Raw genomic sequence first — 16677 nt, forward strand, 5'->3', positions numbered from 1 at the left:
CAATGTCCATTTCTGCCAGGAGAGGGTTATGGACTCGGCAGTGGACAGGTGATGCAGATTCCAAACGACACATGGAAGTTCTGCCTTATAAGGGTGAGGAATTGTTCGGGGATGGTCTCTCGGACCTCGTTTCCACAGCAACAGCTGGGAAGTCTACATTTTTGCCCCATGTTCCCTCACAACCAAAGAAAGCACCGTATTATCAGGTACAGTCCTTTCGGCCCAATAGGGGCAAGCGGGTTAAAGGCGCGTCCTTTCTGCCCAGAGGTAGAGGGAAAAAGCTGCAGCATACAGCCAGTTCCCAGGAGCAAAAGTCCTCCCCCGCTTCCTCTAAGTCCACAGCATGACGCTGGGGCTCCACAGGCGGAGCCAGGTACGGTGGGGGCCCGTCTCAAAAATGTCAGCAATCAGTGGGCTCGCTCACGGGTGGATCCCTGGATCCTTCAAATAGTATCTCAGGGGTACAAACTGGAATTCGAGACGTCTCCCCCCCCCCCCCCCCCCCCGCCGTTTCCTCAAATCTGCCTTGCCAACCACTCCCTCTGGCAGGGAGGCAGTGTTACAGGCAATTCAAAAGCTGTTTTCACCACAAGTGATAGTAAAGATGCCCCTACTTCAACAAGGAAGGGGTTACTATTCCACAATGTTTGTGGTACCGAAACCGGACGGTTCGGTGAGACCCATTTTAAATTTGAAATCCTTGAACACATATATAAAAAAATTCAAGTTCAAGATGGAATCGCTCAGGGCGGTTATTGCAAGCCTGGACGAGGGAGATTACATGGTATCGCTGGACATCAAGGATGCTTACCTACATGTCCCCATTTACCATCCTCACCAGGAGTACCTCAGGTTTGTGGTACAGGATTGTCATTACCAATTCCAGACGTTGCCGTTCGGTCTCTCCGCGGCTCCGAGGGTCTTTACCAAGGTAATGGCGGAAATGATGATACTCCTTCGAAGGAAGGGAGTTTTAATTATCCCGTACTTGGACGATCTCCTGATAAAGGCGAGGTCCAGAGAGCAGTTGTTGGTAGGGGTAGCACTATCTCGGGAAGTGCTACAACAGCACGGCTGGATTCTAAACATTCCAAAGTCACAGCTGGTACCTACGACACGCCTGCTGTTCCTAGGGATGGTTCTGGACACAGAACAGAGAAAAGTGTTTCTCCCGGAGGAAAAGGCCAAGGAGCTGTCATCTCTAGTCAGAGGCCTCCTAAAACCAAAACAGGTGTCGGTGCATCATTGCACGCGGATCCTGGGAAAAATGGTAGCTTCCTACGAAGCGATTCCATTCGGCAGGTTTCATGCAAGAACTTTTCAGTGGGACCTGTTGGACAAGTGGTCCGGATCGCATCTTCAGATGCATCGTCTGATAACCCTGTCTCCGAGGACAAGGGTGTCTCTGCTGTGGTGGCTGCAGAGTGCTCATCTTCAAGAGGGCCGCAGATTCGGCATACAGGACTGGGTCCTGGTGACCACGGATGCCAGCCTTCGAGGCTGGGGAGCAGTCACACAGGGAAGAAACTTCCAAGGACTATGGTCAAGTCAGGAGACTTCCCTGCACATAAATATTCTGGAACTAAGGGCCATTTACAATGCCCTAAGTCAGGCAAAACCCCTGCTTCAAAACCAGCCGGTACTGATCCAGTCAGACAACATCACGGCGGTCACCCATGTAAATCGACAGGGCGGCACGAGAAGCAGGACGGCGATGGCAGAAGCCACAAGGATTCTCCGATGGGCGGAAAATCACGTGTTAGCACTGTCAGCATTGTTCATTCCGGGAGTGGACAACTGGGAAGCAGACTTCCTCAGCAGGCACGACCTCCACCCGGGAGAGTGGGGACTTCATCCAGAAGTCTTTCAAATGATTGTAAACCAGTGGGAAAAACCACAGGTGGACATGATGGCGTCCCGCCTAAACAAAAAACTAGAAAAATATTGCGCCAGGTCGAGAGACCCACAGGCGATAGCTGTGGACGCTCTGGTAACACCGTGGGTGTACCGATCGGTTTATGTGTTCCCTCCTCTTCCTCTCATACCAAAGGTACTGAGGATAATAAGGAGAAGAGGAGTAAGAACTATACTCATTGTTCCGGATTGGCCAAGAAGAGCGTGGTATCCGGAACTTCAAGAAATGATGTCAGAGGACCCATGGCCTCTACCGCTCAGACAAGACCTGCTGCAGCAGGGGCCCAGTCTGTTCCAAGACTTACCGCGGCTGCGTTTGACGGCATGGCGGTTGAACACCAGATCCTGAAGGAAAAGGGCATTCCGGAGGAAGTCATTCCTACGCTGATAAAAGCTAGGAAAGAAGTAACCGCAAACCATTATCACCGTATATGGCGTAAATATGTTGCGTGGTGTGAGGCCAGGAAGGCTCCAACGGAAGAGTTTCAGCTGGGCCGGTTCCTGCACTTCCTACAGTCAGTGGTGACTATGGGCCTTAAATTGGGTTCCATTAAGGTCCAGATTTCGGCTCTATCGATTTTCTTCCAGAGAGAATTGGCTTCACTACCTGAAGTTCAAACTTTTGTTAAGGGAGTGCTGCATATTCAGCCCCCTTTTGTGCCTCCAGTGGCACCTTGGGATCTCAACGTGGTGTTGGATTTCCTAAAGTCACATTGGTTTGAGCCACTGAAAACCGTGGATTTGAAATATCTCACGTGGAAAGTGGTCATGTTGTTAGCCTTGGCTTCGGCCAGGCGTGTTTCAGAATTGGCGGCTTTGTCATGTAAAAGCCCTTATCTGATTTTCCATATGGATAGGGCAGAATTGAGGACTCGTCCCCAGTTTCTCCCCAAAGTGGTATCCGCTTTTTATCTGAACCAACCTATCGTGGTGCCTGCGGCTACAAATGACTTGGAGGCTTCCAAGTTGTTGGATGTAGTCAGGGCCCTGAAAATTTACGTTTCCAGGACAACTGGAGTCAGGAAGACTGACTCGCTCTTTATCCTGTATGCGCCCAACAAGTTGGGTGCACCTGCTTCTAAGCAGACTATTGCTCGCTGGATCTGTAGTACGATTCAGCTTGCACATTCTGCGGCTGGACTGCCGCATCCTAAATCAGTGAAAGCCCATTCCACGAGGAAAGTGGGCTCTTCTTGGGCGGCTGCCCGAGGGGTCTCGGCTCTTCAACTTTGCCGAGCTGCGACTTGGTCAGGGGCAAACACGTTTGCAAAATTCTACAAATTTGATACCCTGGCTGAGGAGGAGAGTCATCCGCACTCTCCCGCCCGTTTGGGAGCTTTGGTATAATCCCCATGGTCCTTACGGAGTCCCCAGCATCCACTTAGGACGTTAGAGAAAATAAGAATTTACTCACCAATAATTCTATTTCTCATAGTCCGTAGTGGATGCTGGGCGCCCATCCCAAGTGCGGATTGTCTGCAATACTTGTATATAGTTATTGCTTAACTAAAGGGTTATTGTTGAGCTATCTGTTGAGAGGCTCAGTTGTTATCATGCTGTTAACTGGGTATTGTATCACGAGTTATACGGTGTGATTGGTGTGGCTGGTATGAGTCTTACCCGGGATTCAAAATCCTTCCTAATTGTGTCAGCTCTTCCGGGCACAGTATCCTAACTGAGGTCTGGAGGAGGGTCTTAGTGGGAGGAGCCAGTGCACACCAGTAGTCTAAAAGCTTTCTTTATAGTTGTGCCCAGTCTCCTGCGGAGCCGCTAATCCCCATGGTCCTTACGGAGTCCCCAGCATCCACTACGGACTATGAGAAATAGAATTACCGGTGAGTAAATTCTTATTTTTTTTCCTAAAGACTTTTCAACAGCAGATGTGTGGGACGTCGCAGTCTGTATTATAACCTGCATGAACTTTATAAGAGACAATGGGGGTCATTTCGAGTTGTTCGCTCGTTGCCGATTTTCGCTATATTGCGCTTAGTCCCTTACTGCGCATGCGCAAGGTTCGCAGTGCGCATGTGCTTAGTTATTTTACACAAAAGTTAGGTATTTTACTCACGGCATAACGAGGATCTTTCATCGTTCTGGTGATCGTACTGAGATTGACAGGAAGTGGGTGTTTCTGGGCGGAAACTTGCCGTTTTCTGGGCGTGTGCAAAAAACGCTGGCGTTTCTGGGAAAACTGCGGGAGTATCTGCAGAAACGGGGGAGTGTCTGGGCGAACGCTGGGTGTGTTTGTGACGTCAAACCAGGAACGAAACTGACTGAACTGATCGCAATGGCTGAGTAAGTCTGGAGCTACTCAGAAACTTCTAAGAAATTTCTATTCGCAATTCTGCGAATCTTTCGTTCGCAATTCTGCTAAGCTGAGATACACTCCCAGAGGGCGGCGGCGGCTTAGCGTGTGCAATGCTGCTAAAAGCAGCTAGCGAGCGAAAAACTCGGAATGAGGGTCAATATCGCCCACCCTGGGCATTAACCGCACACCTTTAGATTGGCCAGTATACAATAAATACAGTGGCTCACAACAATTAATTTGCATCATATTGTTATTTTTGTGATTTCTATATCCAAGTGCAAACTCATATTTGGGTCTGTTCATACATTATCCTTTATCACATCTGATGTGCATTCGTTAGCTAAACACACACACCTTAGGGGTTGAGCGCAGTTCTATTGTGGTATATCCACTAAGCTTCTCCATTTACGTATAGGTGGGTTGGAACACCCATCAGAACGAGCAGCACACCCCGGCTAGCTATAGAATAAAGACACTCAGTGCGCAGAACCCTCCAATTTATACTGCTGGACAAATGGTCCGGGTCTCACCTGCACATGCACCGGAAAATAAGTCTATCTTCCAGGACCAGAATATCTCTCCTGTGGTGGTTGCAAAGTTCTCACTTTCTAGAGGGACGCAGGTTCGGGATCCAGGATTGGGTCCTGCTGACCACGGATGCAAGTCTCCGAGGCTGGGGAGCAGTCACACAAGGAAGAAGTTTCCAGGGGGTCAAGCCAGGAAACTTGTCTCCACATAAACGTTCTGGAGTTAAGAGCCATTTACAACGGCCTTCTGCAAGCAAAACACCTTCTTCGAGGTCTACCTGTCCTGATTCAGTCGGACAACATAACAGCGGTGGCGTACGTAAACCGCCAGGGTGGAACAAAGAGCGGCGATGGCGGAGGCCACAAGAGTTCTCCGCTGGGCGGAAAAGCACGTGAGCGCTCTGTCAGCAGTCTTCCTTCCGGGCGTGGACAACTGGGAAGCAGACTTCCTCAGCAGACACGATCTCCATCCAGGACAGTGGGCTCTTCATCAAGAGGTATTTGCAGAAGTGACAAGGCGTTGGGGAAATTCTCAAATAGACATGATGGTGTCTCGCCTCAACAAGAAACTTCCGAGGTATTGTTCCAGGTCAAGGGACCTCCAAGCCAGTGCAGTGGACGCCCTGGTAACTTCGTGGGTGTTTCAGTCGGTATATGTGTTCCCTCCACTTCCTCTCATTCCAAAAGTGTTGAGGATCATAAGACGAACAAGGGTTCCGGCAGTACTCGTTGTTCCAGATTGGCCACGGAGGTCCTGGTATCCGGATCTTCAGAAATTGCTCATAGAAGATCCTTGGCCGCTTCCTCTCAGAGAGGACCTGTTACTGCAGGGGCCATGCGTATTTCAAGACTTACCGCGGCTGCGTTTGACGGCGTGGAGGTTGAACGCCAAATCCTAGCTCGAAAGGGTATTCCCGGGGAAGTCATCCCCACTCTCCTTAAGGCTAGAAAGGAGGTCACGGCGCAGCATTATCACAGTATTTGGAGAAAGTATGTGTCGTGGTGTGAAGCCAAGAAAGCTCCTACGGAGGAGTTTCAGCTGGGTCGTTTTCTCCATTTTTTGCAGGCAGGTGTGGATGCAGGCCTAAAATTGGGGGCCATCAAAGTGCAGATTTCGGCTTTATCTATTTTCTCTAACGTCCTAGTGGATGCTGGGGACTCCGTAAGGACCATGGGGAATAGACGGGCTCCGCAGGAGACTGGGGACTCTAAAGAGAGATTTAGTACTACCTGGTGTGCACTGGCTCCTCCCTCTATGCCCCTCCTCCAGACCTCAGTTAGAATCTGTGCCCGGCCAGAGCTGGGTGCTTTTAGTGAGCTCTCCTGAGCTTGCTAATAAGAAAGTATTTTAGTTAGGTTTTTTATTTTCAGAGAGCTTCTGCTGGCAACAGACTCTCTGCTACGAGGGACTGAGGGGAGAGAAGCAAACCTACTAACTGCGGCTAGGTTGCGCTTCTTAGGCTACTGGACACCATTAGCTCCAGAGGGTTCGAACACAGGATCTTAATCTTGGTCGTCCGTTCCCTGCGCCGCGCCGCTGTCCCCCGTGCAGAGCCAGAAGACAGAAGCCGGCGGAAGCAAGAAGACATCGAAATCGGCGGCAGAAGACTCCTGTCTTCACATGAGGTAGCGCACAGCACTGCAGCTGTGCGCCATTGCGCCCACACTACCCACACACTCCGGTCACTGTAGGGTGCAGGGCGCAGGGGGGGCCGCCCTGGGCAGCAATTAGGATACCTCTTGGCAAAAAGACACATATATACAGCTGGGCACTGTATATATGTACGAGCCCCTGCCATTTTATTTACACAGACCGGGACAGAAGCCCGCCTCTGAGGGGGCGGGGCCTTCTTCCTCAGCACTAACCGGCGCCATTTTCTCTCCACAGCTCCGCTGAGAGGAAGCTCCCCAGGCTCTCCCCTACAGTATCAAGGTAGAAAAAGGGTAAAAAGAGAGGGGGGGCACATAAATTTAGGCGCAAATTATCATAAACAGCAGCTACTGGGTAAACACTAAGTTACTGTGTAATCCCTGGGTTATATAGCGCTGGGGTGTGTGCTGGCATACTCTCTCTCTCTCTCTGTCTTCCCAAAAAGGCCTTGTGGGGTCCTGTCCTCAATTAGAGCATTCCCTGTGTGTGTGCGGTGTGTCGGTACGTTTGTGTCGACATGTTTGATGAGGACGGTTACGTGGAGGCAGAACAAGTGCAAGTGAATGTGGTGTCGGCGCCGACACCTGATTGGATGGATATGTGGAAGGTGTTAAATGATAACGTAAGCTCCTTGCATAAAAGGTTGGATAATCAGTCAGGGTCTCAACCCATGTCTGATTCTACAGCTCAGGGGCCGTCAGGGTCTCAAAAGCACCCACTATCCCAGTTGGTTGACACAGATGTCGACACGGATTCTGACTCCAGTGTCGATGACGATGATGCAAAGTTGCAGCCTAAAATGACTAAAGCCATCCGATACATGATTATAGCAATGAAGGATGTATTGCACATATCGGAGGAAAACCCTGTCCCTGACAAGAGGGTTTATATGTTTGGGGAGAAAAAGCAAGAAGTGACTTTTCCCCCTTCACATGAATTAAATGAGTTATGTGAAAAAGTGTGGGATTCCCCTGATAGGAAAGTACTGGTTTCCAAAAGATTACTTATGGCGTATCCTTTCCCGCCAACGGATAGGTTACACTGGGAATCCTCCACTGGGGTAGACAAAGCGTTGACACGCTTATCTAAGAAGGTGGCCCTGCCGTCACAGGATACGGCCGCCCTAAAGAATCCTGCGGATAGGAAGTAGGAAGGTATCCTGAAGTTTGTTTATACACATTCTGGTACTCTACTGAGGCCAGCAATTGCTTCGGCCTGGATGTGTAGTGCTGTAGCAGCATGGACAGATACTCTGTCTGAGGAGATAGATACCCTGGACAGGGAGACTATTTTACTGACCCTAGGGCATATCAAAGACGCTGTCCTATATATGCGGGATGCCCAGAGGGACATTTGCCTGCTGGGCTCTAGAATAAACGCAATGTCGATTTCTGCCAGAAGGGTCCTATGGTCTCTGCAATGGACAGGTGATGCCGACTCTAAAAAACACATGGAGGTGTTACCTTATAAGGGTGAGGAATTGTTTGGGGACGGTCTGTCGGACCTAGTTTCCACAGCTACGGCTGGGAAGTCAAATTTCTTGCCATATATTCCCTCACAGCCAAAGAAGGCACCGTATTACCAAATGCAGTCCTTTCGTTCACAAAAAACCAAGAAAGTCAGAGGTGCATCCTTTCTTGCCAGAGGCAGGGGTAGAGGAAAAAAGCTGCACCATGCAGCTAGTTCCCAGGAACAAAAGTCCTCCCCGGCTTCCACTAAATCCACCGCATGACGCTGGGGCTCCACAGCCGGAGCCAGGAGCGGTGGGGGCGCGTCTCCGAAATTTCAGCCACCAGTGGGTTCGCTCACGGGGGATGCAGTCCGTTTACCTCCAATCAAAATACCGACGTTCAAAATCCCGACACCAATTGACCGATGGTCAAAATCCCGACACGGACAAAATACCGACATTTAAAATACCGACAAGGTCAAAATACCAACATGTAAAATGCCGACAGGTCAAAATACCGACATGAGTTTTTCATGATTTTTTTTCATTGAAACCGACTTGTTCATACTTTACCATCCCAGTGGACCTGGAGGGGGAATATAATAGTGTGCCGAGCGCAGCGAGGCACCGTGCCCGAAGCATGGCGAGCGCAGCGGTACACTTTATATGGTGTCCATGTTGATTTATGTCGACATACACAAAAAAAAACATCAAAAAATGCATGTCGGTATTTTGACCTGTCGGCATTTTACATGTCGGTATTTTGACCTTGTCGGTATTTTAAATGTCGGTATTTTGTCCATGTCGGTATTTTGACCTTGTCGGGATTTTGACCATCGGTCAATTGGTGTCGGGATTTTGAACGTCGGTATTTTGATTGGAGGTATTTCATACCGATCCCGCTCACGGATGGATCCTTGGGCTATACAAATTGTGTCTCAGGGATACAAGCTGGAATTCGAGGTTACCTAAAATCGGCCTTGCCAGCTTCCCCCATGGAAAGGGAGGTAGTGTTGGCAGCAATTCACAAGCTATATCTCCAGCAGGTGGTAGTGAAGGTTCCCCTCCTTCAACATGGAAGGGGTTACTATTTCACTATGTTTGTGGTACCGAAACCGGACGGTTCGGTCAGACCCATTTTTAATTTAAAATCCCTGAACATTTATCTGAAGAAATTCAAGTTCAAGATGGAATCGCTCAGAGCGGTCATTGCAAGCCTGGAGGAAGGGGATTTTATGGTGTCTCCGGACATCAAGGATGCGTACTTGCATGTCCCCATTTATCCACCTCATCAGGAGTACCTCAGGTTTGTGGTACAGGACTGTCATTACCAATTCCAGACGTTGCCGTTTGGCCTGTCCACGGCACCGAGAATATTTACCAAGGTGATGGCGGAAATGATGGTGCTCCTTCGGAAGCAAGGGGTTACAATTATCCCATACTTGGACGATCTCCTAATAAAGGCGAGGTCCAGGGAGCGGTTGCTGATCAGCGTAGCACACTCTCAGGAAGTGTTGCGACAGCACGGCTGGATTCTGAATATTCCAAAGTCGCAGCTGATTCCTACGACGCGTCTGCCCTACCTGGGCATGATTCTGGACACAAGCCAGAAAAAGGGGTTTCTCCCGGAGGAAAAGGCTCAGGAGCTCGTGACTCTGGTCAGAGACCTCCTAAAACCAAAACAGGTATCGGTGCATCACTGCACGCGAGTCCTGGGAAAGATGGTGGCGTCATACGAAGCCATTCCCTTCGGCAGGTTCCATGCGAGGATCTTTCAGTGGGATCTGTTGGACAAGTGGTCCGGATCGCATCTTCAGATGCATCGGCTGATCACCCTGTCCCCCAGGGCCAGGGTGTCTCTTCTGTGGTGGCTGCAAAGTGCTCACCTCCTCGAGGGCCGCAGGTTCGGCATACAGGACTGGGTCCTGGTGACCACGGATGCAAGCCTCCGAGGATGGGGGGCAGTCACTCAGGGAAGAAACTTCCAGGGGCTTTGGTCAAGTCAGGAGACTTGTCTGCACATCAATATCCTGGAACTAAGGGCCGTATACAACGCCCTGAGTCAAGTGGAGCCTCTGCTTCGAAACCAACCAGTGCTGATTCAGTCAGACAACATCACTGCAGTGGCCCATGTAAACTGCCAGGGCGGCACAAGAAGCAGGGTGGCAATGGCAGAAGCCACCAGGATTCTTCGTTGGGCAGAGAATCACGTACTAGCACTGTCAGCAGTGTTCATTCCGGGAGTGGACAACTGGGAAGCAGACTTCCTCAGCAGGCACGACCTCCACCCGGGAGAGTGGGGACTTCATCAAGAAGTCTTCACGCAGATTGCAAATCGATGGGAACTGCCACAGGTGGACATGATGGCGTCCTGTCTCAACAAAAAGCTAAAAAGGTATTGCGCCAGGTCAAGAGACCCTCAGGCGATTGCTGTGGACGCACTTGTAACACCGGGGGTGTTCCAGTCGGTCTATGTGTTCCCTCCTCTTCCTCTCATACCAAAGGTGCTGAGAATTGTGAGAAAAAGAGGAGTGAGAACAATACTCATTGTTCCGGATTGGCCAAGAAGGACTTGGTACCCGGAATTGCAAGAAATGCTCGCAGAGGACCCATGGCCTCTGCCTCTCAGACAGGACCTGTTGCAACAAGGGCCCTGTCTGTTCCAAGACTTACCGCGGCTGCGTTTGACGGCATGGCGGTTGAACGCCGGATCCTAGCGGAAAAAGGCATTCCGGATGAAGTTATTCCTACGCTGATAAAGGCTAGGAAGGACGTGACAGCAAAGCATTATCACCGTATATGGCGAAAATATGTTGCTTGGTGTGAGGCCAGGAAGGCTCCTACAAAGGAATTCCAGCTGGGCCGGTTCCTGCACTTCCTACAGTCAGGAGTGACTATGGGCTTAAAATTAGGATCCATAAAGGTCCAGATTTCGTCCCTATCCTTTTTCTTTCAAAAGGAACTGGCTTCGCTTCCTGAAGTTCAGACGTTTGTAAAGGGAGTGCTGCATATTCAGCCCCCTTTCGTGCCACCAGTGGCACCTTGGGATCTTAACGTGGTGTTGAGTTTCCTGAAATCTCACTGGTTTGAGCCACTTAAGACCGGGCGGATCTACGAATGTGTAGGGTCCATTAGAGCTATTTAGTACAGTATGCAAGGGAGTCAGGCAGGAAATCACAGTTTAGCTGATTCATTCTGGTTGGTTTCCTGGCTGCCTGTCTTGCCACTGTCTCCAACCCCGCAGTGAAAAGCCTTGGAATGCAATTACTGTAGCCCGTAATGGCCAGGTGCCTTGTCTATTCCTGTCACCAGGGTGTATGATCTACTCGCCATGGCAACCGGATTTTGTGGAGCCCTGTACCAATGCATGACATTAAGGTGAGGGGGGAGAGGTTATGTAATAGGTCCCGATATTCTAGAACCAGGGTGATTCCTGGCGACTTGGGCACTTTTTTTCTACTTAAAGAGGTGGTAAGTTTTTTATATAGAGATATATATATATATATATATATATATATATATATATCTATATATATATCTCTATATATATATATCTCTATATATATCTCTATCTCTATATATATCTCTATATATATCTCTATCTATATATATCTCTATCTATATATATATATATATATATATATAAACAAAACAATAACCAATTGCGCTTGGTATAACTTTAAAACACTCAGATTTTAGTATTTCCAGTAGCTGTTCTTCCACGGTGTGGATTCTTATAACTGGTATCACCTGCAAGTATACCCTCACACCAGAAAACACACCCGAACAAAAAGACGGCCAGAATGGATTTTGGATTTGGCTGTTACTTGTGTCTCTTTCCTGGTGGCTGCAGGTTCAAATTTAACAGACCCTGCATACAAACTGAAAAGAGTCTGCAATCAGGTTCATTAACTAGCTGAATACCCTTAAAGGCGTATGCGTTTATGCTTGGTTTTACCATCCTACAACCATTCTGGGTGAATTATCCATCTCTATTAAAAGTTGGTCATATATATATATATATATATATATATATATATATATATATATATATATATATATATATATATATATATATATATATATATATATATATATATATATATATATATATATATATATATATATATATATATATACAGGTTGAGTATCCCATATCCACATATTCCGAAATACGGAATATTCCGAATTACGGACTTTTTTGAGTGAGATAGTGAAACCTTTGTTTTTTGATGGCTCAATGTACACAAACTTTGTTTAATACACAAAGTTATTAAAAATATTGTATTAAATGTCCTTCAGGCTGTGTGTATAAGGTGTATATGAAACATAAATGAATTGTGTGAATGTACAAACACTTTGTTTAATGCACAAAGTTATAAAAAATATTGGCTAAAATGACCTTCAGGCTATGTGTATAAGGTATATATGAAACATAAATGCATTCTGTGCTTAGATTTAGGTCCCATCACCATGATATCTCATTATGGTATGCAATTATTCCAAAATACGGAAAAATCCCATATCCAAAATATCTCTGGTCCCAAGCATTTTGGATAAGGGAGACTCAACCTGTATATATATAGATATATATAGATATATATAGATATAGATATATAGACTATGGATGTTTTATATCCATGAAGGCCTTTGTTCCTTTTTTTGTGATACCATACAGAAACCCCTGATGAAGTCGTTCTGACGAAACGCGTTGGGTCGAATCAGTTACGGTCTCTTATCTAGTTCATCAGTACACCCTACAGAATATACACCTATAAGGGTGAGGGTGTTCTTTAAAGGCTTGAACAGAAAACCTATTGACTGTATCTGGATGTATTTCTTTTAAGAATGTTTATATGAATGTATGGAACCTTTTATTTGTAAAAAATGGTCATATGATTTTATGGAATTCTATGTTTTTTTTTTTTTTTTATAAAAACAAATTGGTATCATATCTAATTTAGGCCATTCTGGCCATCTTTTTGTTCGGGTGTGTTCTCTGGTGTGAGGGTATACTTGCAGGTGATACCAGTTATAAGAATCCACACCGTGGAAGAACAGCTACTGGAAATACTAAAATCTGAGTGTTTTAAAGTTATACCAAGCGCAATTGGTTATTGTTTTGTTTGTTATTCCTTGAAAGTTCACTAACAGGGACTTTCTCCATATTGCTGCTGGTGGGTTGAGCGAGGGGTGGAAGACATTTTTTTTCTATATATATATATATATATATATATATATATATATATATATATATATATATATATGTATATGTATGTATATGTGGCTGGCTTTTCCTTACAACAGTTTGCCACTTTAAATTTAGTGGCAAACTCGACAAAATCACGCCAGTTCTATAATCATAGGACCGAATACATGACTCCCTTTCTTGTTTCATTAGAAAGGAACACCCACCCCCGTTTTTCACGGCCACAGCGTTTTTGCGGCTAATTGGATAAACCCTCCTTTTCTGTATATCAAAAATTGCACAAGCTTTTATTGGCAAAAACGCTGGCACATGTTATAATTGAGAAACATTTGACTGCTTACTTTTCAAACATTTAAAACACAAGCACCAAGTTTCTATATGTGTACACATACATATTTTGTGTGTTTTATGTGGCATGTGTGAGTTCCCTTTGCTATGAGCTGTGGGACTGATCTAACAAAGGTTTTCTTCATCATTGCTCATGTACAAAAATTCTCCTGTATCATAAATGTTACTATAAACTCTGATTATGTTTGCTTAGCATACAGGAGTTCTTGGAGAACACAAAGTACCAACCTTATGGCATGGCGGACTGTATTCTAGACGTTTTCAGTGATGGAGCGTATTCCAGAACAGAAAGAGGACAGAATATGGTAACTGCACTTTTTTCTGCATGAATACAGACAAAATGTTGCAAGAATTGAGTCCTTGTAGTCAGCTACTTACATTCTAGTGTTTGGTCCTTAATAATACTGGGCCTCATTTCTGCATGGGAAAATGAACACAGTAAGAAGTGCCTGTACAAACACTCTCCCAACACATTTATTTCATTTCAATACTCTTGCTGTGCACAGTTGAGCCTTGCTTTTTGCATTGCTCTGTAAAATTAGGTGTACCTGCTGAATACTTAGCAAGGATTGCCCTCATACAGCCCAATTTCCGTTATCCGCAAACACGTGCACTCTGCTGTACGTTTGGACATATCTACCCCTGAATGAGGCCCAGTATACAGCTATTTAAATTGCTCACTATAGTTCCTTATTTTTACAGGCATCTTCAAGTCAAAGTTCAGCAACGCAACACAATACCAGTACTATTGACCAGTTGGCAAGTTTGAAGTCTGTGTTTGGCCTGGAAATGTTTAACGAGACGTTTGATTCTGAAGGTAAGAAACCACCTGTGCTTCTTTGGGAAAGTCAGTCGGTCTATTTGCATGCTGAATGGAGGGTAGATCACCGATTGTCGGCACAGAGCCGCTGGCTGTACTGCGAGAGAATCATTGCTTCAGCACGCCGTCCAGTTTTGTTACATATAAATATTTTGTCAAATTTACAGTACACTAGTCAGGGACAAACACAGGCTTTCTTGAGGCGGTTTCCAAATGTCTGATTTTAGAGTGATTGTCACCATGAAGGATGCATAATTAGCATGCAACAAGCTATAGTCTGCCCCAAACAAAGGGCAGTTGATGTAACACAGTTCTTCAGACATATGCAGGCCCAGTGATCATGGTATGCCACTCACCAGATTCATTCTCTGGTGCAATGATTGAGCACTCGGATCTACACACGCCAGACTTGGCAGGGAAATCTGCTGACAATGGGCATGTGGAGCAGGTCCATTGCTCCCCATATAATGCATGTAGTGGCCGCTGGCCAGGCTGTGGAGAATGGGGCTTGGAGCCATTTTGGACAGAACATGGCCGTAACTAAGGGGCAGATTTATTAAGCTTGGTGAAGTGATAAAGTGGAAGGTGATAAAGGACCAGCCAATCAGATCCTAACTACCATTTCACAGGCTGGGTTTGAAAAATGACAGTTAGGAGCTGACTGGCTGGTCCTTTATCACCTTCCAATTTATCACTTCACTGAACTTAATAAATCTGCCCCTAGGAGTGCGCATAGTGTGCCACTGCACATAGCTCTCCAGGATGGGGGCACTGTTGGCAGCACTCCATTATTTCACTTGTAGCTTTCCCCCTTTTTGAAGCCCGCATCTCCTGACCGCCCCTGTCTCCTTCCTCCATCCCTTCCGTCCCTCATACCTATACAACATTCATGAACTTAACTTGAGAGCTCTTTGTTATTCAGTCACACTGTCCTTTATTACATTTCAAGATGCTGACATACCCAGGATTCGTACCCACTGCCTGTGGCATTGCAGTCAGACACTTTATTCATTTAGCTATCTGCCCTTACATAGAAAGCTAGAGAATTCGAACTATTTAAAATGTTCAAGTACTTAAGTTATCAATGAGTTGGATGTAACTGGCAACATTTAAAAAAATAATTAGCCGCTTGGCAGCTCTTGCAACACACCCATGAGGTGGCTGCCTAATGTCGTTTTTTTTATGGGGTGTCGCCAGTAGCCCTAATCCCAAGCTTTATTTTCTGTTTTTAGTTATATTGGGTTATATTTTTTCTGTGCAGGATAAATCCTAGCTGCTGTTGCATGTAACCCACAAATGTTAGACAGCTTTATTTTTACACTGTAATTTAGATTTCAGTTTGAACACACCCCACCCAAATCTAAATCTGTCTGAACATATTACATCTGCCCCACATGCAATGCAACATAGTTTTAGCCCAGATGCTTGCGTTTTTGCTTTACTTTTAAACATGAATCAGACACTTTGTGCAGTCCCACAAAGGGCCTGCTCAAAAAGTGCCGTCTGTAATGTTGCCAGTTCTAACGCATGTGTTACCTCAGAAGGGAGAAAGCGGTGACTGTAATATTGTACTGTTTGTTCTGTAAGTGTAAATTTACATATTTATTTAAAGAAAATTTATCAATTATGTTCTATTTTTCTGTTCAGAAAACAAACTGTTTGAAACTGGAATAAATTATATGTATATATAAATTATTGATCTTAAAACAAAGAGGAAAAAAAGGAGCAAGCTTACCGCTATGTTCCTTTGATGTTTAGATTGGGTCCTCTGCTTCTGTTAGGTGTCCTTCAGATGAGCTGGGAAAAATGTCCAGGTCGAATTACATTGTGTGGCACACAGGACAAACGCTGTTAATTTGTAGCCGTTGTCAGTCTAGGGACATGAAAGGTATGGTGGTAGGATGATGCAGCCATTTTCATTCCAACTTCAATGTCAGACATGCAGATGGTACAGTACTCTACGTCCTCTCCTTCTGCCACAGTGTGTCTGCTATAGGTGGGAATTCTGGGCAGAATGGGCCTCAGGAGTGTTGCCCTCAGTGCAGCTGCCTGATTTTCACTGGCACTGGGCTAATTTCTTCCTTTTTCTGATGATGGTCCAGCTCTTTCTCTTCCCGTTGATGGTGCCGTTCTTCCTAATGACGTGCCAGCCGTTCCTCTTCCTATTGATGGTCCACCATTGGATGGTCTGCAGCGTCCTGACCTCAGCCATGTCTCACTGATGATATGGTTTGGTCCTCCATTTCCAATCAGTTGGGCTAACTCCCTTTGGCTCATTGTAGCTGGTGCCAGTAGCTGTTAAAAAAAAAAAAAAAAGATGTGATTGTGCGCTGAGATCCGGTCACTTGTGAATTGCTGACAGCAAATTCTTGTGAGCAAACGTGATCTCTCTTGGGAAGCTCTTTCTCATGCGTCGGCAACAGCTTCAACTCAAATGTCAGTGTTATTGA

The 16677-nt window shown here is 46.1% G+C and overlaps 2 protein-coding genes across 11 annotated transcripts in view; one reads left to right on the forward strand and one right to left on the reverse strand.

Annotated features, from left to right (window-relative positions):
- The window catches only part of BRD7 (bromodomain containing 7), a 159150-nt gene that overhangs the window by 135814 nt on the left and 6659 nt on the right, over positions 1–16677 (forward strand). For all 3 annotated transcript variants that reach the window (XM_063945340.1, XM_063945341.1, XM_063945342.1), the window contains exons 12-13: positions 13601–13712; positions 14110–14224. In XM_063945340.1, coding sequence (XP_063801410.1) covers positions 13601–13712; positions 14110–14224 — 227 coding nt within the window. The remainder of the gene's footprint in view (positions 1–13600; positions 13713–14109; positions 14225–16677) is intronic.
- The window catches only part of ADCY7 (adenylate cyclase 7), a 338110-nt gene continuing 337400 nt past the window's right edge, over positions 15968–16677 (reverse strand). For all 8 annotated transcript variants that reach the window (XM_063945334.1, XM_063945333.1, XM_063945332.1 and 5 more), the window contains exon 26: positions 15968–16522. In XM_063945334.1, coding sequence (XP_063801404.1) covers positions 16298–16522 — 225 coding nt within the window. In that variant the 3' untranslated portion in view covers positions 15968–16297. The remainder of the gene's footprint in view (positions 16523–16677) is intronic.

This window comes from Pseudophryne corroboree, chromosome 11 (assembly GCF_028390025.1).
Source record: "Pseudophryne corroboree isolate aPseCor3 chromosome 11, aPseCor3.hap2, whole genome shotgun sequence".
Lineage (NCBI taxonomy): Eukaryota > Metazoa > Chordata > Amphibia > Anura > Myobatrachidae > Pseudophryne > Pseudophryne corroboree.